Source organism: Physeter macrocephalus, chromosome 3, assembly GCF_002837175.3.
Source record: "Physeter macrocephalus isolate SW-GA chromosome 3, ASM283717v5, whole genome shotgun sequence".
NCBI lineage: Eukaryota > Metazoa > Chordata > Mammalia > Artiodactyla > Physeteridae > Physeter > Physeter macrocephalus.
This window is the reverse complement of record NC_041216.1, coordinates 20,104,244-20,131,142: the sequence shown is the minus strand read 5'-3', so window position 1 is coordinate 20,131,142 and position 26,899 is coordinate 20,104,244. Positions and strand designations below refer to the sequence as shown.

The following is a 26,899-nucleotide window of genomic DNA, read 5'->3' as shown; positions in this document are numbered from 1 at the left end:
GGCCCAGCCGCTCCGCGGCATGTGGGATCTTCCCGGACCGGGGCACGAACCCGTGTCCCCTGCATCGGCAGGCGGACTCTCAACCACTGCGCCACCAGGGAAGCCCAGGAAACATTTTTTTAAAGCATAAACTCCAGATAAAGGCAACACATAGATGAATGTCAAAAACATTGTACTGAGAAAAAAGTAGCCAGACACAAAAGGGCACCTCTTGCATGATTCTATTTATATAGGAGGGTCAGGAAGAAGCAAAGCTAATCTAGGATGGAAAAGCCAGAATAGAGGTTATCCTTGGGGTTAGGGGGAGTGACTGGAGAGGAGCATGAGGGAACATTCTGGGGTGTTGGGAATGGTTTATATTTTCATTTGGATGGTGGTTCATTTGGGTGTGTAATAAGTAAAAAAATGCATCAAGTTGTTTGCTTGAGGTTTTACTGTATCTTACTGTAGTATTTTACTATAAATTATACCTATAAAAAGAAATAGAATTGTTCTAACGGTAGTAACATCAATCATGTATTCAGTGATACGTTAGCTCGGTACATCTATCATCTCCAGCCCTGGGAGATCAGCATTAGGATTCTTACTTAATAGATAAAAGGACTGATGTGTCATATTCCAAGAGCGTAGAGTTAGGAGGTGGCAGAGCAAGATTCCAGCCTGTTTTCAGAAGGGCTGGCTGGTTGGGCAGGACTTACCTAATACTTGCCCACAGTAGACTCAGCATTCTTTCATAACTTAAACTATCCAGTGGTTGGAGTGTGCCCTGCCTTGTTCATGAATTCTTGTCCCGGTGGCAAATTGGCCCATGGTCCATGCAACTCTTGTTGAGGGACCCCATGCCTTTCTGTCCCCTCTAGGAAGCAGAAAACTTGAGCCCTGGAGGATGGGAATAAAATGTCTCCTGCTCATCCCCCCCTAACCCACTGGCTCCCCACCTAACCCCTCCACTCAGTAAGAGCTCTACGATCTGTACCTTGGCCTCCAGCAGGAAGAAGTTATGTCGTGAGCGAATCCGGCCCAAGTAGCCTTCGGTGACAAGCAAGCACTCTTCAACCGAACAGGTGTAATAGACTGATGTTTATCTTGTAGGATGTTTGCGTTGATATAAAGTATTAACATGAAGACCAGACTGCTTCTCCTGCCAGGCAGGCAGAGCCAGATTAGCAAGGAGGGAAGCGCTGAGTGCTACCCTTTGAGGAAGAAGCTCTCAAGACTCTCACCTTTACGAGCTAGGATTCTTGCTTTGCAGAATAAATCCATTTCGCCAAGGGTGACTGGGAAAAAACTTTCTCCTGCCACAACTACTGAAGCCTGCGAGCCTAGAGCCCGTGCTCCGCAACAAGAGAGGCCACCGCAACGAGAAGCCTGCGCACCGCAACGAAGAGGAGCCCCGCTCACCGCAACTAGAGAAAGCCCGCGCGCGGCAACGAAGACCCAACGCAGCCAAAACTAAATCGATGAAAAGAAATAAATTTTAAAAAAACCAAAACTTTCTCCTAGGATTCTCCTATCACAAAATCAAAATAGGTTCCAGAGGGCAAGAAAGATGCTCTGATGGAGAGAGTTGATCCATTTGGGTGGAAAAGAGGTTTGGGTGAAAGACAGATGTTAGACACAGCTGGTGCTGGGGTCATGTTGAGGGAAAATTTTCCAGCAGCCTACACTCCTAGCTTCAGATAGCCGGTCCTGATGTTTGGAGACTCTCTTTGTCTCTTTGTCTCCTGTGCCTGGGAACTCCTGAGGGCACGTTCATTCCTTCCAGAATTTTGCTTTTCTCCCTTCGCTGCATGGTTCCTCAACCTCAGAACTGTTGACATCCGGGGCTGGACGATTCTTGGTTGTGAGGACGTCCTGTACATTGCTGGATGTTTGGCAGCACCCCTGGACTGTACCCAGTAGATGCCAGTAACAGTCCCCACCTCCACCAGTTGTGACAACCAAAAGTGTCTCTAGACACTGCCACATATCCCCCTGGGGGGCAAAAATCGTCCCTGGATGAGACCACTCTGCTTTATTGGACTGTTTCTAATGGCTGCTGTAATAGAGATGCAATATCTCGCTGGACCAGTGAGGCTGTTACCCTGATAGCTGAGCTGCCCGGCCTGAAGGGTCTAAACTCAGGGGCTTTGATTCTGCAAAATGAGTTCATTCCCTAATTCATCAGAGGTAAAACTGTCACATGCGTTTATTTAAAACTGATGCAGATCCAGAGAACAAAGCGACACTTCATTCAGACCATGTCTTAAAATAATAGGTTGAAGGAAACAGAATTGTTACCGAGCAAATTCCGTTTGCAAATTTCCAGACCCTTTGGTGCCGAAGCGAGGAAGTCTAGTCTTCCTTTTGGTTGCCTTTTGGAAGAGAAAAATAAAAGACCGAAAAATTAAGGGTTCCTTTATTGTGCCTTTAGCTTCTGAGTCCAGCAATTAATTCTTATGTGCTAAAGGACTTCTGTGTTTATGAGACATTATTATTTAATGTAGGCTTCTTTTAAATTGTAATTTTTTTCATTAAGTTGCCTCATTTTACTGATTAAGACCAGTTTATAACCTAGCTTAGACTGTGTTCCTTGAGTAATAACTATTTTTCTTTGAAAATATTCCTTAATAACCTCTCATCCATTTTAAATTTTGTTCTAAGTCGGAGGAGCCTCCCTGTTGTTCACACATCTGTCCTCGTGATGCTGAGTGATGTCAGAGGAGGCAGGGCTGCCAGGCCCTCAATGCACTTTGCTTCAAAAGTCTCCGTAGACAAACAGCATTGACTAGGAGATGGTGACTTCTCAGCCTCCGTGCTCCTGAGGCTGATCTGAAACAGACAAAAAAGAAACATGGGTCATCGGCCCCAAAGCTTTCTAGCAAATTCCTTAAAGGAGTCTTGCTGGTAAAAGAGGATCGAGGGTGTGGAGAAGTGGGGCAGTCAAGGCAGGGGAGTGATGGCCAGGACATCTGTGTCAGCACTGTCCCCATACGCCAGGCACCGCACTGGGCCCCTTGCCTGGGCCATCTCCCTCCCTTTCCGCCACCCCTTCCAGCACTAAGAAGTAAGGATAATTATCCCCATTTGGCAGTTGGAAACTGAGGCTCAGAGCAACGAAACAACTTAGTGCTGCAGAGGTGGCCTGTGGCAGAGTCAGAAGCTGTCCCAGGTCTGTCTGGTTCCCAAGCCCAAGGTCATAACCTCTCGGCACCGGTGGTCCCTGACAATATCCTCATGCAAAGAAGGAGGCCTTCCCAATTGTGCCTTTCAGATCACTTTCCCTTCTGTTGTCTCATCTTGCATCACCATTACTCTCAGTAATAATCACCATGAACCCCTTTTTCAGATGAGATGACTGAGGCCCAGAGATGGGGAGGGACTTGCCCTCCGTGTCCATGGCAGAACGAGAGCTAGACCTGGGTTTTTGGCTTCAAGGTCTGGAGCTAGTTCCTCTTCCTCCTGCACCACCTGTGGCTTCCCTGTGGTTGGCTGCACAGCCAGCCCTGACCTGGTGGCCCTGGACCAGAGAGGGCGCTACAGAGACAGCCGTGGCTGGTCGGGCATCTCACGGGCATCCTGTATCCCATCAGTCTCTCATCCTTCTTCCCTTCTGGCAGTTCCAGCTGTTCTTTGGATGCTGGACTGACCCAGAGATAAAGAAATGATGATTCCCCTCACCAACCCCCAAAGACACTGAGAAAGTTCTAGAGGGTGATGGCAAGCTATCAGATGAAAGGTCGTGGGAGAAAAGACAATGGTGTGATATGCTTCGGGAGACCTGAATCCTGGTCTTCAATTGCTTATTAATTGTCTTTGTGACCTCGGCCAAGGCCCTTCTTTTCTCTGGGCCTCAGTTTACCACCTTTATAACAAAAAGATTTCAATTAGAGGGCTTCCCTTGTGGCGCAGTGGTTGCGCGTCCGCCTGCCGATGCAGGGGAACCGGGTTCGCGCCCCGGTCTGGGAAGATCCCACATGCCGCGGAGCGGCTGGGCCCGTGAGCCATGGCCGCTGAGCCTGCGCGTCCGGAGCCTGTGCTCCGCAACGGGAGAGGCCGCAGCAGAGGGAGGCCCGCATACCACAAAAAAAAAAAAAAAAAAAGATTTCAATTCGAGATCATAAAAGCCACTTCCCTGTGATCCTCTGTGATGGAGAACTATGCTTTGGGAATCCAACTCAGTGACAGTATCGCCGGACTCACTGATTAATTTTGTTACTTATTCATTTATCTGCCTGTTCACTAGTTTTTCACGAAGAACCTACTGAGTACCTACTATGTGCAATATATTAATGGAAAGTATTAGTAGAATAACTGCTGTAACAAATCACTTTAAAATCTCAGTGGTTTTGTTTTTAATAATTTGTGTTTATTATATAAAATATATTTATTATAAAAATTATTTTATAATTGACACAATAGCATTTTATTTCTCACTCACATTACTGTCTGTCAGGGGCTGTAGGAGGACATTACTCTATACTGTCATTCAAATACCCAGGTTTTTTTCCATCTTCTGGCTCTGTCCTCATCTGGGTCCATCCAGGCAGCTGATATAGAGAGAGGGTGTGGAGGATGGCACAGGAGGTTTCTAGGGGGTCAGGCCTGGAAGCCATATTCCCCTGCCAGGATTTAGTCATATGACCCCACCAAATTGCAAAGGAGGCTGGGAAATGTAGTCCAGCTGAACTCCTGGGAGGAAAAGGAAAAAAATGGGGTTTGGGGAGCACATAGCACAGAGCAGCACTGTGTACAAGCATAGCAAAGACACCTTCAGACCCCAATGTGAACTTGGGCAAAGGAGCCTGGGACAAGCTGGTCCAGATGGAGACTTGACTGGCAGGTCCAGCATCAGCATCCTGCAGGAGCCTATGCACTTGGCCCTGTTGTCAGCCCAGGACATGCTGCCTAATGAAGCATTTCCCCAGTCCCATCACATTCCCTTGCCTACATCTCAGAGGCAAGAGGAATGACTGAACAAGCCCTGCCCTTCTCTGGCCTCAGTGTCTCCCATCCGTGAATTGGGAAGAAAACTGACCAACCCTGGCTCTTCGGAGAATCAATCAGAGAAGCATCAGGTGTCTTCAGAGGGCCACAGAACAGCCTTCCCAATCCTTCTTATTAATAGTAGAACCACAACATTATCAATAATGAAACACAAATTAATAATAAACAAACTAATGATAAATAATACATATGTCATGAATAATACATTAATACTACAAGGCTTTTGAGCATCTGTTGCCTCTGACAGAGGGGAATTTGATTAGCTGGCTGGAGAACACAGAGGGGGAATATTTCAGAAGAGTCTGGGAGGTTGGGGCAGGGGTTGGACACCTGAAAGTGGCAGGCACGTCTCCCTGCAGAGGTGTAAAATGTTTGAGGTCTTTGGTGACCCAGACCTGACCTGACCTTCTGCTGGGGGAGGTGAGAACCAGGAGTCTGAGGGTGGGGCCTTCCTGTCTAGATGTCTTTCCACGGTTCACATTAGGGTGGAAATCCATAACCCAATAAGGCAAAAAACCAAAGAAACCTTCCAGCCCCAACAGAATTTGATGTTTTATTGCTAAGGAGAGGCCAGCTGAAGATATCTGTAGAATTTATTTGTTCATCTGTAGATTCATTCATTCATTCATCCATTCATTCATTCAATACATAAGTCTTCAGTACCAGCAGCCTGGCCAGCAGGCAGTCACTGAGCCGTGTTTTTGGCACTCCAGGAGCTCACACTTCACGATGTTGGGAGACAGACTGGCAAACTAAAGGGTCACCCCATGCAGCGCGTTAGGGTTATTTTAGATGCCATGAGAGGGGCACTTAACCATGATTTGGGGGTTCTGGGTGCAGGGTAAGTGAAGTTAGGGTGTGTGTTGGGCTGCCTCTAAAGTAAGTGATGTCTAAACTAAGACCCGAAGGGTATATCAAAGCGATGGGGGTAAAGTGATGGTAGGTGTTCCAGACAAAAGGATGGCAGGTGCCAGGACCCAGTAGCCAGACAAAGCATATTTAAGGAGCTCTAAGGAATTCAGGATGTCTGAGGCTCAGCATGCCAAAGGCAGAGGGACAAGAGGCAGGCCATGAGTGTGGGGGAAGGGGTTTGGACTTCATCCCAAAGGCAGTGAGGAGACAAAGGAGGATTTGGATCGGAGAGGTGACACCAGTACGCTGGGCTGCAGCCTAATCCACACTGCCCCAGGGCTACACCGTTCACCAAGCCCTGTCCCATGCAGTGCTCGTGTGTTGGTTCATTCATTACTTCATGCATGCAGCACACGGGCTGAGCACCCACCACGTGCCAAATACCCTACAGGGATGAATGCCAGGCCCCTGACCTTAAGAAGCTCCCAGCCTGATTGCAGAGACATACACAAAGAACCATATGTTACATTACAAAGCGATGTGGACCGGGTATGATTGAGATGTTTACAGGGGGCTGTGTGCTTATAAGAGAGAGTGTCAGACTCATGGAACTCAAGGAGGGGGTGATTGTGGCATTGAACCTGGAAGGACGTGTACAAATTTCCCTAGGTGAACTCAGAGCTAAAGGGCATTCCAGGAAGAGGAAATGGCGCAGGCAAAAAGAATAATCTGAGGATATCTGGGAGGGCTGGTGGATGGGTAGCACAAACGCAGTGAGAGACTGATTGAGTTGGAGAGGCTGAGAGAGACCAGATCATTAGGGGCCCGGTTGTCCATGACAGAGGCTGAACTTGATCCTGAATTGGAAAGCAATGGGGTGGGGAAATTGCATGGCATTAACCAGAGAGGTGGCGTCATCATATTTGCATTTCAGAACTATCACTGTGACTCCAATGTTGCGGGTTAATTGGAGGGACAAAGCCTGAGGGTTGGGAATAGCAAGGTGGCTGTGCAGGGTCCTGGTGGGGATGTTAAGGGCCCGAACCAAGGCAGTGTTGGGGCAGGGCAGTCACAGTTCTGAGAGCTATTGGAGAGGAAGAATTGATCCATCTTAGAGACTGATGAGCTATTAACCTCCCCTCTTTGCTCAGAAGCTTTCTTTTCTTAAAAGGGCCCCCTCGGGCTTCCCTGGTGGCGCAGTGGTTGAGAGTCCGCCTGCCGATGCAGGGACACGGGTTCGTGCCCCGGTCCGGGAGGATCCCACGTGCCGCGGGGCGGCTGGGCCCGTGAGCTATGGCCGCTGAGCCTGCGCGTCCGGAGCCTGTGCTCCGCAACGGGAGAGGCCACAGCAGTGAGAGGCCTGCGTACCGCAAAAAAAAAAAAAAAAAAAACCAAACAAACAAACGAAAAAAAACAAAAACAAAAAAGGCCCCCCTCTATCTTCTGCCCCACCTCTTGCCCCCATTTCTGCTAACAAGGAGGTGATGGCTGGGAGTGCCTGTTAGCCCAGCATGGAAGGGTGTATTTCACAGAACCCTGTATACCTGCCTGAAAGATATGGTTGCAGTAATTGGTTGCTGTAATAATATTTATTAAGGTAGTAAGTACACGGTGCAGGGTGCCCAGGGAGGCTGTCATACCACGCTATGGTATTTATCTTCATGAGATGGGGTGACCTCTTTTCTTCCTGAGTGGTGGTGCATGGAGCTCCTGTTATCACGTGGAGATAAATCCGAGCCCCACAGAAAGGGGAGGGTGGCATGAGTAATTTATGTGACCCTGACTCCCACGGTCCACTCCGGCAGGTGGAACAAAGCTGGTGGAGCTGCTGCCACCACCTGACTGTCTGTCTGCCCCAGGTCAAGTTTTGGTGTGGTCCAAGCTGGTTCTCCCAGGGAAGAGGGGTCCTTGAGTTCTCTGCACCACTTCTACACTCTCAGACACAGAAGAGGGTGAGACACTGTGCCTGTCCTCAGGGAGCTCCTCGTCGGATGGCAGAAACAGCCCTGCCCTCTGATAGAAAGACGGTGGTCCACTGCTTTTGATTCTTCTCTAGTTTCTTTGTATCAACGAGTGATAACTTGGGTGACACAGATAGGCACTTCTGGGCCAAGGGAACTGTCCAGAGCTGGGTTCAGATGTCAAGGATGTGATGGGACACATTGATCCCTCCAGCCTCAGGTCTCTCACAGTCCCAGAAAGGGTCTCAGACACACCTCCCTGGCCTTCCCGGGATCCCCTGCTGGCTTTGAACTTGAAAATGGCCCCAACCACAGTCGTTCTGCTGCTGCCTTGTGGAAGTGCTGTGTCTTGCTGGTCTAACCTGGCGTGTGATCCCACTACACCCCAAGCAAGAACTGAATCACTTTGCTGTACGGCAGAAATTAACACAACGTGGTAAATCAACTATACTTTAAAAAAAAAAAAAAAGAATCAAAGGACCTGCTTGCCAAGCCTGGTTCTGTGTGATCACAGGAAGTCATTCTGTATCTCTGAGCCTCAGTCTCCTCACCTCTAAAATGGGGACACTATCCCCCAGGGTTGCAATGGTGATCAGTGAGATAATAATTATAGATAGACTTCGAAAGTTGCCAAACACTGACCACATGTTCATTTGCTCATTTTTTCATTCATTTAATACATATTTATTTTTAAAAATATTTATTGATTGATTGATTGATTGATTGGCTGCATCGGGTCTTAGTTGCGGTGCGCAGGCTCAGTAGTTGCGGCATGCAGGCTTAGTTGCCCTGCAGCATGTGGGATCTTAGTTCCCTGACCAGGGATCGAACCAGCATCCCCTGCATTGCAAGATGGATACTTAACCACTGGATCACCAGGGACGTCCCTAATGCATATTTATTGAGCTATTATTAAGTGCCAGGACCTGTTCTAATTTCTAAGAGATAAAGTAGTGATTAAAAACCACAAACTCAAGGGCTTCTGGCTATGGTGAGATAAACAGCCTCCTTTTATCTTCCATTAATTCAACTATGAGACCTGGACAGAATGTATGGACACCTATTTGAAAAATCTGATATGTAAATACTAGCAGGCAGTTTGGGGAAGAACATCAGAATTAAAAGAACTACTAAAAGAATTAATATAAACAAGACCCAGAGTCTCACAAAGTAATACTTAAAATGTTCAAGATACAAACTAAAATCACACGACATGCAAAGAACCATGAAAATCTCAACTCACAAGGGGAAAGACGATCAATAGACTCCAATGATGAGATTGACACCTATGCTGGAATTATCTAAGAAGGACTTTAAAGTAACAAAAATACTTGAACAAACAATCACAAATCGTCTTGAAAAAAATAATAAAATAGAAAGACCCAGCAAAGAAATAAAGCCTATAAAGAAGAACCAAATGGAAATTTTAGAAATGAAAAATACAATAACTGAAACTTAAAAACTGACTGGATTAACTCAGTAGCAGAATAGAGATGACAGGAAAGAGTCGGTGAACTTGAAATAGATCAATAGAAATTATCCAATCTGAACAACAGGAAAAAGAAAAAGGTTGAAACACTCACATATATTCCCACACAACGTCTCTGCTCTCATGGAGCTTGCAACCCAGTTGGGTATGGGAGTGGGGGCGAGATATATCAGCAGACAATAAACAAAGTTGGGTATGGGAGTGGGGGCGAGATATATCAGCAGACAATAAACAAACATGTATCAGGCAGTAATAAATATTTTTAAAAGAATAAAGCAGGGTAAAGAGTTAGAGAATCACTATTACGCTCTTTTATATAGACAGGATAATTAGAAAAGGTCTCTCCACAGCAGAGCCATTTGAGCAGAGAAAGAATTGAGGACTTGAGCCAATTCAAGTGGGTGTCGGGGGAGAGTTTGTTCTGGGAGGTGGGAGCAGCTGGTGCAAAGGCCCTGAGGTGGGGATGTGTTCAGAGTATTCAGGGATCAGCAGGGTTCATTGTGTGTGGGTGGAGTAAATGACGGAGAGGGTGAGGGGAGATGAAATCAGAGGGGTGGGCAGGGACAAAGGTGAGTGCGGGTGGACCATCTAGGAGGCAGGGCAATAGGCCAGCAGCAAACGGTGGCTGGGCCCAGGAAGGTAGTGTAGAGTTCAATTCTGGATTTATTCTGTAGAGCCTGCGGGCCTTGCTGGTGTTCCCTGAACTGGGGAGAAGGAGGGGGACACATCACTTCAGTTTTGGGGCTGTTCATTTGGGAGGCCAAAGGACATCCAAGTGGTGCATCAAGCAGTAACGCGGTGCTCTATGTTAGGGGTTACTAACCCATCTGCTACAAGCTACCTGGGTACCTCTGCTGTGGGGAGGCTACCGGGAGAAGCGAGGGAGACAGGACCCCAGCTCAGCCCCGTGTTCCCAGGAGAAGCAGGACATTGTTCAGATGCAGCAGCAGCGCCTCTGTGCCCTGATACTGAGCCCTTCCAGCTCTGGCAGTCGCCCTGCTCAGGCGAACGCCCACTTTCCTTCCCCCCGGGCCCTGCTGGTTCAGCCAGTGCTGCTGTCCAGGGATTCCGCTGCTGTGGTCTTTGCTCTACCCCTGTGCTGTCTGCTGACTCACTCATTAGGTCCTATGTCCTACCATCCTTGATGGGGCAGCCACTCCCCACCCAGTGGTGACTTCCTCTGTCGGACGGAGTTCTGCCTGACCTCTGTGAGGAGCCGTAGAGGACACTCTGCAGGAATACCAACATCGATCCAAGCAGATGTGATCAAAGAGGCAGGCTCGGGAGGCACCTGGGGTCACGGCGGCCCTGAGCTTGGGCTGCACCACAGGGAAGAGGTGCTTCTGAGAAGGCCCTCCTGGGAACACCACCCACTCTAATTATAGAACAGCCTAGAGGATGGGCAGAATTAATTTGTTTCTTTATTCAACACGTGCTCGGATCTGGGCACTGTTCTAGGCACACAGGTAACATGGCAAATAGAAAGAGGTAGTGGCCTTGTGTACTGAGACTGTACAGTGAACACGTCGTTACAAGTAATTTTCAGCGTCCTAAGTGGTAGGAAGGGAGGGGTATTTGGGGAGTCCAGGATAGTTTTCTTGAGGAAGTGAGATTTCCATGAATCCTTGAAGGATGAACAGAGTTACCCAAGCAAAGAGTAAGGGCTTGAGAAAGAGGGGACGGCGTGTGCTGGGGCCCAGGGGGGAGACAGAGGCCGCACGTGAAGAAGAGCAGAACACAGCAGGACCTGGATAGGGGCTGAGAGCCAAGCCTGGGCCAGAGCCCCCCAGAGAGCATCTGCACCTCTTTCTGTGGAGCAATGAGAAGCTCCGAAGGCCCTTATGAAGGCCATGGCATGCCTTTTAGAGAAAGCCCTCTGGCTGCTGGTGGAAGATGACTGAAGGGCATCCATGGGTGCAGGAAGCCCAAGACAAATCCTAATCTCACAAGCTACATCCTTAAGTAGCACCGTCATCTGCTGAACACCCACAAGGAGGCAAGTACCAGTGGGGAGGGCAGCATTTACTCTCACTAATCCTTATAGTGGGGAGGGATTGTTATCCTTACCTTCTGATTGAAATAGGTCAGGAGGTCTAATGTATGGCCATCGTGGACCATGGTGGGATTGTAACTATGGTGACCAACTTGTTTTGGTTCGCCAGGGACTTTCTAGTTTTAACACGGAAAGCACTTGTCCCAGGATACCCCTTGGTCCCAGGGGAGACTGAGACACCTGGTCACCCTAATATAATTCATGCCTCTTTTCACTATCTGTACCCCTCCCATGGAAACCCTCTCTGACTCCCGTCTAGCCTGGGGCCAGACATGAGCCAGCGCTCTAGAAACATCCTCCCTGAGCTGGAAAAAGGGAAAGGAGTGATGCTGGGATATTGCAAAGAGAGTTTCCAGATAGAGGAACTATTTGTCATCACCACATTGGGAGGGTGCCTGGTTCCTAAATATTGACTGTGATTTCGCTAAAGGTATCCTAACAGGAGTGGTGTAACTGCTGTCAGAGATAGAGGGGGAGAGTGATGGCCCCATTCAGGATAATGAACTGCTTAGTTAAGGTGAATCCGTTTCCACTCCTGATCCTGCTTCTTGATAGGGTGCTTGGTGGGGGCGGGGGGAGGGCTTATGCATCGAGGCTGATTGGTGGCAAATTTAATGCCGAGAAAGACAGAGCTCCATCTTTAGCTGGTGGCTGACTCATTGACAGGTTCACTTCTCGGAGAAATGGCGTTGAGTTGTATAGGCAACGATGGCGTCAGGATTCAGGCTCAGTTAACATCTGACACGGGGTTGAGCAGAGCTGGAAGACCCCGACAATGCAGTTCACGCCTCATCCTGCAGATGTGAAGACTGAGGCCCAGAGAGAGGGACAACCTGCCTGAGGTGCCAGAGCTGCTTGGCAGCACAGTTGAGCCCACAACTCACGTTTCTTGTGCTCCTTCGACTGGATTTACTGCCTCCTGGCTGGTGGATGAGCCCGTCTCTCCCCACCCCTGCCTGCTCAGCGGCCCCTTCTCACCAGCCCAGGGGCTTGATTCAGGGATCCTGGCAGCATATGGGGCTTTTTGGACCTCCTCCCTTTGGTTTTCTGTCCTCTGCTTTGTAGAGAGGATTCCTGGTGGGTGTTCTGGCTCTGATCCCAGCCCAGATGGGATGTCGGGCTGAGCTGGACATTTCTGAATCTCCTACTCCTTGACCAGCTTCCAATGTCAGAGCCCACTCTTCCCACTTCCATCCCAGGACTGTGCTTCCTCAACTGGACGGTGGGGACTGGGAGGAAATCAGGGGACTGGGGGATGAGGGAAGCATGGGGGTGCCTCACCCTGCTCAGGGGTGCCCCCTTGTGGGCAGGGCTCGTGATGAACAAACTCCTAGAACATGCTTCACCGTGTTGGACTCTGTGATTGTTCCCACGTCTACAATACACATGGGGAAACGGAGTCCCATGGAGGCCACATAACTTGCCCAGGTCAAGACTGAGTGGTGGGGCTAGTAACTTGAACCAGGTAACTGACTTCAGATTTGTTGGAAGCATGTGGGTGGGAGAAGCAAGGAAAGTGAGGGGGAGGGTATTTTCAGAGAAAGAACCAACGCGGAATCTTCGGAAGATGATGGGGTTTTGTGAAAAAGGAGCTGGAGGAATGTTAGACCTAGAGGAGAACTTTCCCTGTGTTTTTCTTTTGCAAAAACTCCTTGGCCATGAACTCTTGTTATCCCCTCTCCTGTGTGTCTGTTTCTGGGAAGGTGAGTTCTCACCTGTGTGATCCAGGTGTTGACTAGGGCTGATGTAATCCTTGCCTGGTACATATGTCGGAAAATCACCCTGCCACCTGCTTCTCCCTCCCTCCCCCGGCCAGTGATCCTACCTCCAAACCCAAGACTTAGAGCCCATGCATTGCCTGAGGCTTGTCCTGGTCTTGGGTAGGAAAGGTCCAGGGATCCCACAGTTCACTGTGAGGCTCTCGAGCCTGGAGGCAGTGGGGTCTCCCCTCTGCCCCCATCCCTCGCTGGGACCTGATCTCACCCCAGACCTCTGTGTCTGCAGTCTCCATCTCTCCATCATCATCTACCCCATCTGAGAGCCAGGCCTCTGATGAAGATATAGTCAATGCAGCGGCCAATGGCAGGCAACCCCCAGAATCCTCACACGACCTCAGCAAGTCCCGTGACTCTGCTCCAGCGGTAGCAAACGTGGTGGACAGCTTGGCCTCGCTCGAACTCGGACAGATCTGGGTTCAAATCCCGGCTTTGCCGCTTACATGGCAGCAGTATTGAGCCAGGCCCGATGAACTGCCATTCCTCCTTTGTGACAGAAATATTCACAGGGTGACATGAGCACTGAGACTGCCCACCCAGAAGAAAGCTCAAAAAAGCAGCCCTCATATTCTTATTTTAATACTCTACTGATATTAATGAAACTCACATCCCAGAAGGAGAGGCAGATGTGCAAATAGACAATTATACTCCAGTGCGACATACGCAGTAATCGCGGCATCTTACGAGGAAGGCACGCACAGGCTGTGCCAAGAGCCGATGGAAACATGGGAGTGAAAGTTCTGGGAAAACTAGAAAGTGCCATTCGCCCAGGGAAGAAGGTTTTAGTCCTTAAAGCTGAGGTCTCCTGCCTGCTCTGCTGCCTGGCACGCCCCCACCCCCACCACGCACCCCTCCCAGGGGAGCTGAGAAGAGGAGAGACCTCAGCTCAGAGTGATTCACCCCCATCCCCCTCCCTCTGTGACTTCAAGCAAGGGGACCTCGGGAATGAGAGACACAGTCACTTCCCAAGAGAGGTGTTTCCTAGTGTTTGTTCCAAAGGACTCTAGCGGCGGGGGTCGGGGGGGAACTAGGAAGAGGCAAATGAGGCTCAGGGTCCTGCAGTGGGAGTGAGTGCCTCCTTAAACCTGGCACCCTAGGCATCTCGCTTGCCCCACCCTCGTGCTGGCCCTGGTTCTAATCCTACAATGGGCTCCAGCGTGTACAACGTTACAGAAAAGTTTCCCACCACCGCCCAAGTTTGGAGAATCACAAGCACACTCCAGCTTCAGGGCCTTTGCACATGTGGCGTCTTCCATCTGGAATTCTCTCCCTCTAGAGTCACACATGGCTCACACTTTCCTTTATTCTGGCCCTTTCAAGGGAGCCTCCTGGGTGGTGCCCTGTCCAGAGCAACCCCTCCCCCATTACTCTCCCTTGCTTTACGCTGATTTGCTTTTCTTCATGACACTTATCACCACCTGACATATTTCCCGTCATTTGTTCCTTTGATTATCATCTCCTCTGCTGGACCATCGGCTGCAAAGAGCAGGACCTGCCTGTTTTCACTGTTGTATCCCTAGTGCCTGGAACAGTACCTGGTACCGAATAGATTCTCAATAATTTTTACGGAAGGAGGCAAGACAGATAGAAGGAAGGAGAGAAAGTTTCTGAGACATTTTGAAGGGAAGGGCCAAGTTGAATTTTGTTTAAACCAAAATTCCTCACACTTAGTTGATAATGGAAATCTTGTTGCCTGATGCATCTATTAGCAGCTCGTTCTCTAACCAAACCCAGAAAATGCTGTCTTAAGGGGTCAGAAACACCCTCATGCCCCCACCTTTGAATTCTCCTCTTCCGGTATCCCAAGGACCTCCTCTCTCTGCTATGCAGTGGGCTTTCTCTGCTCTCGCCCAGGCCTGCCCCTGTGAAGCCTGTGCCCCAGACACCTGCTACACCTGTTGGTCCTCCCAGCATGACCACCAGTCACCAGAGTTTCCACCACTTCCTCCAGTGCCCACCAGACTCATACCTGTAATCCCCTCAGGGCTCGCCAAGAAACGGTGACCCTGCAAGCTGGCGTCCTGCCCTGGCCCGCCTCCCATACATGCACCATCTGCACCCGCCTTGGGCTGGCTGGAAGATTTATACATCTGAAAATGTGTCCTTCCCATCTCCTTCTGGTGGGAGGGGCCGTTCTCTGTTCTTGAGCTCCTCAGCCATCTGGACGGATGATGCTTATCTTAGCTGTAGCTCCAAAGGTGAGACACGCCTCCCAGCCCTGCTGGAAAGGGGGGCGGCGGCAGTTCCAAGTTCCCAAGGCTGGGAACTGCAGCAGAGGGGATCAGGTCCTGGTCTCCTGCCGTGGTCCCGCAGCAACACACTCCCTTGCTTCCCAGGGCTGGATGGGAAATGTTTGCTGGCCCATTCTCACCTCTTCCGTCCTTAGCTGTGTGTAGCATGTGGTCATAATTGAACCAGAAGGTCTGGGTTTGAGTCCCAGGTCTGCCACTTACAGCTGTGTGATCTTGGCAGGTTACTTCGCCTCTCTGTTTCCCTGCGGAAAGTCGGAATAATACCAGTTCCTTGCTCCTAGGATTGTTGTGAAAATTAAGTGAGTGGGTGCGTATTAAGCACGGAGCCCAGTGTCTGGCCCAGTGGGCGCCGTGGAAATGTGAGCCGTTATTACTATTTCACACTTGACTTGGCTTTCCCCGGCATCCCCCCTCCCACTGGGGTTCATCCCCCTGCAGGTGGCCTCCTTGTTTGTCATGGTTTGGCACTGGCTGGCCTTGGGACTTCTCTGATCATCCAGGCTGGGCCAGGTTTCCCCTCTCCCCTCCCCCAGTCCCTCACCGTAACCCCACCATTACCCTCGCCGGCTTAGTGTGATCGTGTTGTGAATCTGTCCCTCCACTGTACGCTCCTGGAGGGCAGGGCAATGCTCAAGCCATCCTGCTTCCTGCCCCGGGCCTGCTCAGAGCAGGTGGGAGCAAACTCTGGGGCAGAATGAATGAGGAGAGGAGGGGGCAGAAGATGGGTCCTTCCTTCCGGTTAGCTTGAGCACTGCTGTCATGGGCCATGTGTTTTCTGTGGGGCTCCCAGCAAGCCTGACCTTCGGTCTAAGTTAGAGGCCCCCTGGGGGTGAGCCCCGAGTTTACCCCTTTACCCTGGGTATTGGGACCTGAAGCCTTGGGCCACACAGGTCAAGTCTGCCTCCAGCCTCCAAATTGATCCCCTCTAGGTTGATTCTTTTTTCTTTCTTTCTTCTTTTTCCGTAGAGGGTTGTAACCATTAAGTTCCAGGCAGGGGTCAGACCCCTGGGCTCCATCTGTTTAGGTTGCCTGCACAACTGAAATCCCCAAATCCATTCTGGCTAGTTTTCTCATTAAGACAATCAGACTGGATTCATCCATTAGATCAATGGCTGGACATCAGCCAGCAGGAAGCCAATCCCATGAGCCTGGATGATCAGCCCAAGAATGAGGTCCCCCACTGGGCTGGAGTGGGCACCATGCCCTGAGGATGGGGCTCTGGGAGGCAGAGGGGGTGGGTCAGAGGACTCAGCAGGCTGGACTTTGGTGTGAAGGCATCAGTGTTGCCCAGGGTGTATCTACCAGGACAAGAGCCCCAGCTCCTGGGAGCTGGGCAGGGATTCCGGGCACAGCTGGTGGGTGAGAAGCATCATCTGTGCTTACAGACAATTGAGAATCCTTCCCAGGCAGTCAGCCCGTTATCACCACCCCCCCACCATCACCGCCGCCATGGCCCAGGGTTGAAACTGCATCTCCTTTTGGGCGGCAGGGTGTGCTTGATGGGAGATTTGGGGGTTCAGGAAGCAAACACCAGTTTCCCAGTTCTCTCTTCCCTTCTCACCGGGAGTAATTTTATGAGGCTGGGAATGGAGGGGTATGGGTGCCTAGAACACCATATCCCGATGTTCCAGGGACCCTGGCTGTGTGAGATGCTGACGGGGTTTAAGGGATGGCCAGGCACCCATATTCAAAGACATTTGGAAGCACTAGATTAAATGCATTTCAGCATGTACATTTCCTACAAAGCTTATGCACATTGCGACTTTCTAAAAGCGGGGATGGAGGTGCACTGTTGGACCACAGACCCGTTTCTCTGGGATATCTTGTAGAAATACATTGAAGCACTTCCTCCAGGTGCCAACCGGTCCTACTTTCATGGGACAGTTCATCCCAAGAAGAAGTGTTTTCAGGATTGGAGGGATCCGTGGGAGCCAGGAAGTTTCTCGAAAAGGGAGGCATCAGTGAGAAGGTAGAAGAGGGTGATGAGCTCCACTCAGGCCCACCATCACTATTCACATAGACTACAATGCGAACAGCGCCCACTACAGTCGTGCCGGCTCCTTCCCCCACCCCACCTGTCAGCCCAGCCCTCCAGATCAGCTCATGCCCTCACCACCCCATCTCCTTTCTTCCATAGGCTACTTGACTGTCAACATTGAGCCTCTCCCACCCGTGGTGGCTGGTGATGCTGTGACCTTGAAGTGTAACTTCAAGACAGATGGCCGCATGCGTGAGATCGTGTGGTACCGGGTAAGTCACCCCCACTGTCCCCTCTATACATATGGCCAGGGCTGAGGGTAGAGTCCCCAGAGCCTCTCTGGAGACCCTCACGGGTTTGGCTATGTACTGAGCCCTAACCAGCCCTGAGCTGTCCTGTGCTCTCTGCCAGGTCCCCATCCTCTGCTGAAACCCTCCTTGAAGAGCCTTTGGCCCAGCCTTCTCTTCTGCCCTCAGTATCTATCTCGTTCTGGCATCCTTTGTGTCGCTAACATGCCCTTATGTTCAGGAAACCCCAATAGTACCTAGTATTAGTTACTAAGAATGCTGCAGGCCCTGATTACAGTGTAACTAAAGATCACTGAAGGGTGGAATTTGGGGCATGAGCATTTGGGTAATGTGTTTCGCAGGGGAGAGAGAAGAGGACAGCTTCCTGCCTTCTTAAAAATCAAATTACAGACATAGTCTGCCTTCTAATCCGATTACACATAGGACTAGTCCAGGTGTCTGGCACCCCAAGGTCTAAGGAGGTCTGAGATGGGATGTTGATAAAGATGAGCAGATGCCCACCTGCCCAAGGCCCAGGTGTTGGCAACAGGAGAACCAGCTTTGGGTCATGGACACAAGTGTTGGCCTTTTTAGCCACCAATAGGCATTTCTGTGTGTCTGGACTGGGCGTCCCAGCCTGGTCTCCCTTTGCCACAGGGGAGTCGGGGCTGGCAGGGCTCAGGAGAAGGTCCAGTTGGCATTGACTTTCTTGCAATGGCGCACTCAGGTTTGCGCAGAGCAAGGTACCGCCATCTGGGGAACGGGTTAGGCGGAGAGCTCCTCTGCCATGAGCTACAACAGGGGGTGGCAAAATTTTTCGGTGAGGCCCAGATAGTAAATATTTTCCTCTCTGGGGACCATATGGTCTCTGTCGCAACTACCCAGCTCTGTCATAGTGTGAAAACAACCACAGACAACGTGCCGATGGAAGGGCATGGCGGTGTTCCCATACAATTTTATTCATGGACACTTGAATTTCATGTAATTTTCACGTGTCACAAAATCTACTTCTCCTTTTTTATTGTTTCAGCCACTGAAAAAGGTAAAAAAAAACGTTCTTGGCTCATGGGTCATACAAAAACAGGCTGTAGGCTGATTTGGTCCACCAGCCTTAGTTTGCCGGCCCCTGATCTAAAACCAACACTTCCCTAAGCTTTGTAAGTTGTGTTGCCCTTTCTTCAAGTGAGACCAATGGGTGACACAGTCAAGTGTAACTGTTCTGGAAGGAGCGTGGAAGTAGGGGGTGGGGAGCGGGGAGAGGAGGTGGAAGGTGGGGGGTTGGGTGGGCGCAGCTTGGTGATGAGGCATCTAGAACTGGTTCCTTTGCTCCTTCAAGCTACTGCCACACCCACGGTGCAGTGCAAGGAGACCCAATGTTAGAGGATTCTGCTGGGGAGCGCTCACCATTCAATGCCTTGACTCGGAACTGGGCTCCCTCCTCGCTGTTGGTCCAGTCTTGCTTTGAACCATCCTGTAGTTACTGTTCCTTCTGGCTTTCTTGGCCTTTGATTCATCATTTGCGGGTCGCTGCTATTTTGCTGGGGGCGGTGACCTGGGCTCCTTTTAACCCACATCATTGTTCCCCATCTTAGCATTGGAGCCCCTCCTGCTTAGAATCACCTCTGACATTTGGATCCCCACAGGGCCCCAGCTTGAGAAGAGTTTTCCATCCTGGATAAATCAATGGGCCTGGAGAAAGTCAAGGCATATGTTAAATAGTGCCATGGACTGAATCGCTAAGAGGTGTATGTACATGATACGGGAACTGCTTGGCTGACACACGCTGTGAGCATCTCATTAGCACCTGGCAGAAGGACTGGGATAAATTAACTCCAGCTCACTGCCGAGGATGGTACTGTGTCTCTTCCTGAGCCTTGAGCGAGGGGTAGTGAGAGACCTGCTGAGAGAAATACAGAGACCCAATGGGAACAGTTAATAGGAGTGAAGATGGGAGGGAGCTTGGAAAGAGGAAAATACCAATAGGCATCTCATTGCCTTCCCATCCTTTGAAGCAACTATCTTCACTCTTGTTTGAAATCAAATGTTCCCGCATCACTAGTGAAAATCTCCCTGCAGAAGTAGCTACCAGGGTTGGGGCAACAGCAGTGCCAGACCGAGGTGTAGGAAACCAAGAGCAAGCTTTCACATGGCTCACGTCTGTGTTCTCTGAAGACCAGGGACGTGGCTGGGGCAGGACGAGATGCCTAGCTTCCAGTGCAGACAGATTCCCCTTCCCCTTCTCTGCCCCAGTGCTAAGCACCCTCTTTCACTGCCCCCCGCCATCTCCATCCTAGCCTGCGATCACATTGATCGCTTTAAACATCAGTTAAGTCTCTTACGGGTGTCAGGCCCTGCATATCAGGCTATGGTAGGCTGCACTAATTAATTTATTTTATTTCATTTCACATCCTTTGACTGAGAGCGTCTGGAATGGGGGTGGGGGTGGGGGATGCAGATGTATGCAAATCACATGCAAATTGCCCACTGGAGCCAAATACTTGGGCCCTTTTGATTCTGTAGCTGGACTGAGGAAGTGGGCTCAGCCGACTTGGTACTCTCCCTGGGACGAGGGGAGCCCTGCATGCCCTGTCTATGATGCTGAGGATGGGGCAGAGGACGGAAGCAAATTCCAGGGAGATGGCTCCATGCTGCCAGTTCTCTCTCTGCCTGCTGCCACCCTGGCCTTCTGACACACCTATCAGCTCTTTTCCCAAGGAGCCAGCTGAATGGAGAGATAAGAGCTTACCGAGACGGGGGCTCCAGGAGCCAAAGCCAGGGCAGGGCTTCTGGAGGGTGTGGGAGAAGCAGCAGAGTGGAAACCCCAGTTTCCTTCCCCAGCTGGACTCCCCCAGACACGCCCCCACAGCTTTATCCCCCCATCTCTGTCTTCCCCCAGCTGCCCACCCTCCCAAACAGAGAGCTGCCGAGCGTTGTTTGTTTTCTGTACGTGTGTTTGCTTCCCTCCCCAGCTTCCTTTGCCCATCCTTCATGAAAGAGCTTACAGAGCCCGGCTTGGAAGGAAATGAATAGATTACACAGGTCCAGCCAGGGCTGTGTCTCCAATCCCTTTAGCAGGGAAAAGCAGGGCATTGTGATGAGGCTGTCTCTGCCCACTCAGCCCAGTGGGCACAAAATGACCCAAAACATGTGTCAAGCCCAGCAGCCTCCCCTCTGGTCCTAAAGACATTATCTTAGCAATGGGGTCATCCTAAGCTTTCAGAAGCTTTCAGAAGCAAGTGGATTGGATTCTTTGGGTAAATTGCGGGAGCTGATGGAATTGTGTGAAGCAAAAGGGATCACCCCCTCGGGGTGAACAAGAACACTGTCTCAACATTTGGGAAGGTCTCGGCCTATGGACCCCTTGGGGATGGGGTAGGTGGGCAGGGAAATAGGAGGAAGTGGCCAGGGCCTGCACCTTGGACATCTTGCCCCATGGTCAGGCCAAATTATAGAAAAAGATGACAAAATTCTAGAAGAGACTCAAGAAAGTGGACATGATCAGAGCCCCTGGGTCTGTGCTGACCAATATGGTAACCACTTGTCACGTGTAGCTATTTAAATTTAATTAAATCAAATTAAATTAGAAATGTGTTTCCTCAGTCAGACTTGCTGCATATGATTAGTGGCTACCCTATTGGACAGAGCAGGTATAGAATATTTCCATCATCACATAATGTTCTATTGGACAGCCTGCTGTAAATATTTGAAAAGAAATTTTATGGCCCCTCCCTGGAATGTACTGTACTTTCCTGGCAAAGGAATGAAAGTGACTGCTCACTGAGCCAGCTTTCTAGGCAAATTCACCGTAAAGTGAGTTTCAGAAAAATGAATTTTATTTGTTGTGTAACCTGCCATCATTGGATTGTGGGGAATGGGGGCTTGGAAGAGGGATTATCATTCTCAAAAGATTTCTTTGAAAACAGAGAAAATGTCAAGAAAGTTTTCAGGCCCCTGAGGTGCTGGTATCATAGTCATCTATCAAAGCCCTGTTCAACTTAAGGATGCTTCACAGCCTTTTCACCATCTCCCATGTTTTCTTCACTGTTGCCTGGGTTCCCCTCCCAGGTTTGAGTTTCCCGGGCTTCTTCAGAGCTCAGGCACATACCTTTCCTTTTTCCCTAGAAAATATACAGCAGCTAATAGAGTAGGGATGCAATTCCACACTTGGCCAGTAGGAGGCAGTCGTCTAACAACCAAACTATTCTAGCATTAAGGTTGGGACCTGGTTATAGAAAACGAATGATAAATAATATCCTCTACTTAATCATTTCTATCCATTTACGCCTAAATGGGGGGACTCATTCAGTAATTCTGCTAATACTAATCTGAGTGACTAACGTTATTGAGCTCTTACTCTGTGCCAGGCACTGGATTGAGGGCTGTACATACATGGCTGCATTTCATTTTCATGTTGGCACTGAGGTTGGTAGTATTGTTAAGCCTGTTTTTCAGATGAAGACACTGAGGCCATCCAAAAAGACTGTGTCAGCTCATGTTGCCTTCCCTGACTTCTGCAGAAAGCTCTAGACGCTTCCTCCTCCATGATTCCTCTTTGAGGGTCTGTACTCCAGCTCTTACCTCATTATGTCAAAATATCTGTCTGCCCACTGGGCCGTGAGCATCTCAAGCACAAAGGCCACGTCTTTTCCCCATTATATCAACAACACCTAGCGGAGAGTCATCTCAGTAAATATTTGTTACGTGAACAAATGTTAGAGGTGGAAATACGCACGCACGTTTTGACAGACTATGCCGGGTAGCCCACTGCCATTTCAGTTGAGCATCTGTGTCTAGCTGATCCTATCTGTCTGCTTGGGGAGTGAGTGTGAGTCCTTGTATACTCTGGAAAAAAAAGGAACATTTCTTATTAGGGAACACTGTCTAAACTCATTTACTTGGAGGTCACCTGCCCAACAGGCAAAGCCAAAGGTCTGTTTATATCATAGAAATCCATTAAACAGCCACAGAGAATCCTGGGAATTTAACCTTTCACAGCAGTTTTTATCATCTTTCCTTTGTTTCCCCTCTTTCCTTCACAATTTGTTCCCAAGAGCTGCGCTGGGCTCAGGTTACAAGGCCACAGAAAAGAGAGCCGCAGAGCAAGGCAGAGAGAGAAGGAGATTTACAAAGAGTGATAAGGCCACCACTTTCAGGAGCCCCTTATCTCGCCTCTTTCACGTTGTGGGGAACGTGTGCCTGAGTGTTTGTTTAATGGTGGAGGTTCCTCCTCCATGATGCTACCTGGCCTGGGGCGAGCTCCCGCCCTAGGGCTCTGCTGGTTGCCTCGGCAGTGAGGGTTTATGGCTGCTCTGAACCATTAGAGAGAGGATTAAGCCTGGAGGCTGGGAAGGGTATGGTAGGGAGAGAGGACTTCAGCGTCAGAATACTTGCATACAGTGTTCAGGGCATGTGACTCCAGGCAGTGACCTAATCTTTCTGTTTTAGAAACCTCATCTGAAATTGGGCATGAAACCACCTACATTGTAGGCATAAATGAGATAATGTCTGCAACCAAACAAGCCCAGTCCCACTGCAATCCTTTTATTCCGCTCAGCAAAAACTCATGATGGGACCTGTTGAACAAATGGCAGCCATTGTCCTCTCATGTCTCTTGGTAACAAGGGATCCAGAGAGGGAAATTATAGAACAAGAGTGGAATGTGTTGTGGGAAGATCACCAAGATAGGATTCCTTGAGATCCATCCTACCACCTGCCTTGCCAACACAGACAGGCAGAGACAATACTTAAAGCTTGTACCCTCTTTGTCGCTATGTGGTTCTGCTGGTGAACTCACTGGATTTAATTCTTGGAAGGTCATCACACAATGGATCTTAGCTCTCCCTGAAGCCAGAAGCTATTTCAAAATGACTTTACTGGCATTGGCTCTCTCTTAGTCTCAGTCCTTCACAATGTTTTGTTGTCTGAAACAGAATGGAAAATGATGATCATGAAGGGACATTACAGTCTAATGATATCATAAGGGCAAGAAGGCAGGTACAGTCTTGGTGATGAGTAGAGACTAGGGCCCAAGTCCCAGAGAACTGGGCTGCATCACTCCTTTGGCCCCTCTGGCTTGGAGCCCATCCTGGTAGCCTTTCAACCTGGCTGCTCCTTGCTACCCCCCTCACAGGTCTTACAGCTCCAAGATATGGAGGAGGAAGGGATTAAGAAAGACAAGAAGCCTTCTTCACTGAGTCAGGGCTAAGCTGGCTGAGCTGCCTTATCCAGTTCTCCATTCTTGCCCCTAGCCTCACAAAGGAGCAGGCTTTCCCTGATGAGGAATGTCCCATACCTAATTTTATTACACCAGTCACATAAGAGGAAAGAGAAAGTACCAGAGAGAAGGCCCACCAAAGGACAGCTGATTGTACAATAAGTGACCCAGGTCAGACAGCTCCTCCTTCTGGGGGTGGAGTGATGGGAGCAACTTTAAGCTCCCTCTAGAGGTCAGAGTGTGAATTGCAACTATCGCATCCCCAATCCTTGGTTTTTAATGGAAGTTTGGTTGCAGAGAGGCAGGAGTTGCCCAATCTAACTGCTCCTTAGAATTTCCAGAGGGGCTTGTAAACACATACTGATAGCTGAGCCTCACCCTACAGTTACTGAATCAGAATCTCCAGGATTGGAGCCTCAGGGCCTTTGTACGTTTAACAAGCTCCCTCAGGTGATTATAATGTGGCTTGGCTCAGGCAGGGACCACGTCCCGGTGCTTGGGAAACTGTTAGAGGGAGCGGAGCTGCTCCATTCATCCATTCAACATTAATTCAGCACGTGGTTACTGAGTCGGATGGTTCTAGGCACTGGGGGGCGCATCAAGGAACAAGAGAACAAGATCCTGAACTCATGTGGGGGAGTTGGCGGGGGGTGGGGGGAGAAGTTGAAAAGATAAACAAGCAAGAAAATACCGGATAATGATAAGGGCAGTACATATAATTATAATAGAATGATGGGATGGAAAGGGATTAGATGGTCAGGAAAAGACTCCCATTTAAGCTGAGACCTCAAAGGCGACAAGGACCCCGCCATGCCAAAGGGAGGAGACGGAGTATTCTGGGCAAAGGAAAGAGCAAATGCAAAGGACCTATGCTGGGAACAAGCTTTGCATGTTCAAAGAACAGAAAGCATGGCTGGAATGAAGTGAACGGAGGAGAGTTAAGAGATGAGGTGAGACAGATGAGCGGGAACATTCATGCCAGATTTTGAGCTCCAGAGAACTGGGTCTGGAGTGATTCGAAGGCAGCAGGAAACTTTGGAGGGCTTTAAGCAGGGAAGTAACAGGATCTGGTTAACTTTACTAAAAGGTCACTTCTGGGTGAATGGACCATGGGAGGCAAGACTGGAAGCAGGGTTATTAGAACAGTTCCGGCGGGAGGTGGCAGTGGCTTTGGTGAGGACCAGGAGGGCGCTGGTGGAGATGATAGGAGGGCAAAGAAATTCTGCTGTGACTTGCAAGTAGAGTCCCAAGGGCTTGCTGACATGTGGAGGGGGGTGGGGGGAAAGGGAAGATTCGGGATGGCTCCTGGCTTTCGAGCTTTCGCAGCTAGATGTGAGGGATGGCACTGTTTCCTGAAACTGGGATGGTAGGCGGAGGAGAAGGATGGAAGGAGTTCTTTATCAGCCATGGTACGTTCCAAGTGCTTCTAAGACATGGAGATGGAGCGGTCAAAGCAGCAGGGGAAGCTAAATCTGGGATCCTGGGGAGAGGTCAGGACAGGAGATTTACCCTTGAGGATCATTGGAGTATGGATGGATCTAAAGCCATGGGCCTGGGTGAGATGATCCCCCCAGGGAGCGGGCAACAGAAGAGCACCCAGCGTGGACCCTGGGTACTCCAGATTTAGAGACAGAAAAGGAAACCAGTGAAGAGATGGAGAAGTAGCAGCCAGCAAGATATAAAGCAAGCTGGCAGAGTGGGGTGCCCAGATCCCGAAGGAAGAAAGTAATCCAAGAAGGAGAGACTAGTCAGCTGCCTCCAATGTCGCAGCGAGAGGACTTAAAAGAACCGAGGATTGTCCTGGACCCAAGCAGCCCCCTCAGAGTTAGTGGGGGCCGAAGCCTGGCTTCAGTGTGCTGAGGGAAGCGCTAAGGCCAGCTGTGGAATAGCCTTGAGGTTTTGAGTATTAAAAGGATTTGACCTTGAACTTCTGGACAAACCTTGCAGATAACATAAAGACACCGTTGCTTCTGTATGGCCCATCTCCGTTTGCATGTCGTTCATAAGCTACCAAGGGCATTGTCTATTCCACACTTGCCCTGTCTTGCAATCCGCAACTGATGGCGGCATCACTCTCCTCTTCAAGGATGTGGAAGTGGCTGCTCAGAGAGTTTAGGGGAGTCTAGGGTGATTCAGCAATGCATTTGGTATTTGGAGGAGAGACTCCTGCTCTAACCATCCAACTAACTCGGTGGCCTGTGGGTGACAGCCATTCACATAACCCTGCTCAGTGCATGGTACCTGAGGCTGGAGCTGCAAAGAAGGACCCTCTTCCCTCCAGGGGAGAGCCTGCAAGTCCAGGCATCATTAAATTGTAAAGATCTGTTTCCTCATCTAGCCAATGGGCTTGATTGGCTCCCCCAGGCATCTCCCAGGGGTTTGTGTGAAACAAGGGAGACGCCTACAGAAAAGCCATTTCCCTCACCCTCAGTGCAGGAGAAATAGGCTTCACTCGTGTCCCTTTATCCTCTTTTCCACCTGGCCAGGTCTTACTCATTCCCTCCTCTGTGAAACCTTCTGACCTTGGTCATCAAGCAGAATTCAGAGATCCTCCAGCTTATGTTCCCTCAGCATTTTGTACATGCTTCGATTAGAGAGGTATCACCTGGTATTTTAGTTACCCGTCTTGTCTTTGTGTCTGTGGCTGGGTTTTATTTATCTGCTTCTCCAATGTGTGCTGTGGTACCCACGGGCCCTGGACCAGAGTCCTTATGTGGCATCTCTGGATCCCTAGGGAGTGGGTGGATAGGCTTCTGGAGGTGCTTGGATCCCCAGAAAGTATGCCCAATATGTTGTATGCATTTTTTTAGTGGAAAGGGACCGAATATTCTCAAAAGGGTCTGTGACACCCCCTAAAAGGCTCAAGCATGGCAACCTCAGGTGTCCAGGGCTTGTGAGGGTGAAACGTGGAGGGCGTCATTACCTCTACCTGCGGGTCACCAAGGTGGTACTCAGGATGGGTCTCGGAGACCAAGGGGCTGCAAGGCTGTGACAGGAAGCCTGTGGTCCTTGAGCTTTCCAGGGACCTGGCGGGGAGGGGTACTGCATTCAG

At 49.9% G+C, this 26,899-nt stretch overlaps 1 protein-coding gene across 1 annotated transcript in view; it reads left to right on the top strand.

Moving 5' to 3' along the window:
• IGSF21 (immunoglobin superfamily member 21) overlaps positions 1 to 26,899 on the top strand; it is a 248,486-nt gene that overhangs the window by 90,911 nt on the left and 130,676 nt on the right. Inside the window, exon 2 of the mRNA XM_024125725.1 lies at positions 17,506 to 17,618. Coding sequence (XP_023981493.1) covers positions 17,506 to 17,618 — 113 coding nt within the window. The remainder of the gene's footprint in view (positions 1 to 17,505; positions 17,619 to 26,899) is intronic.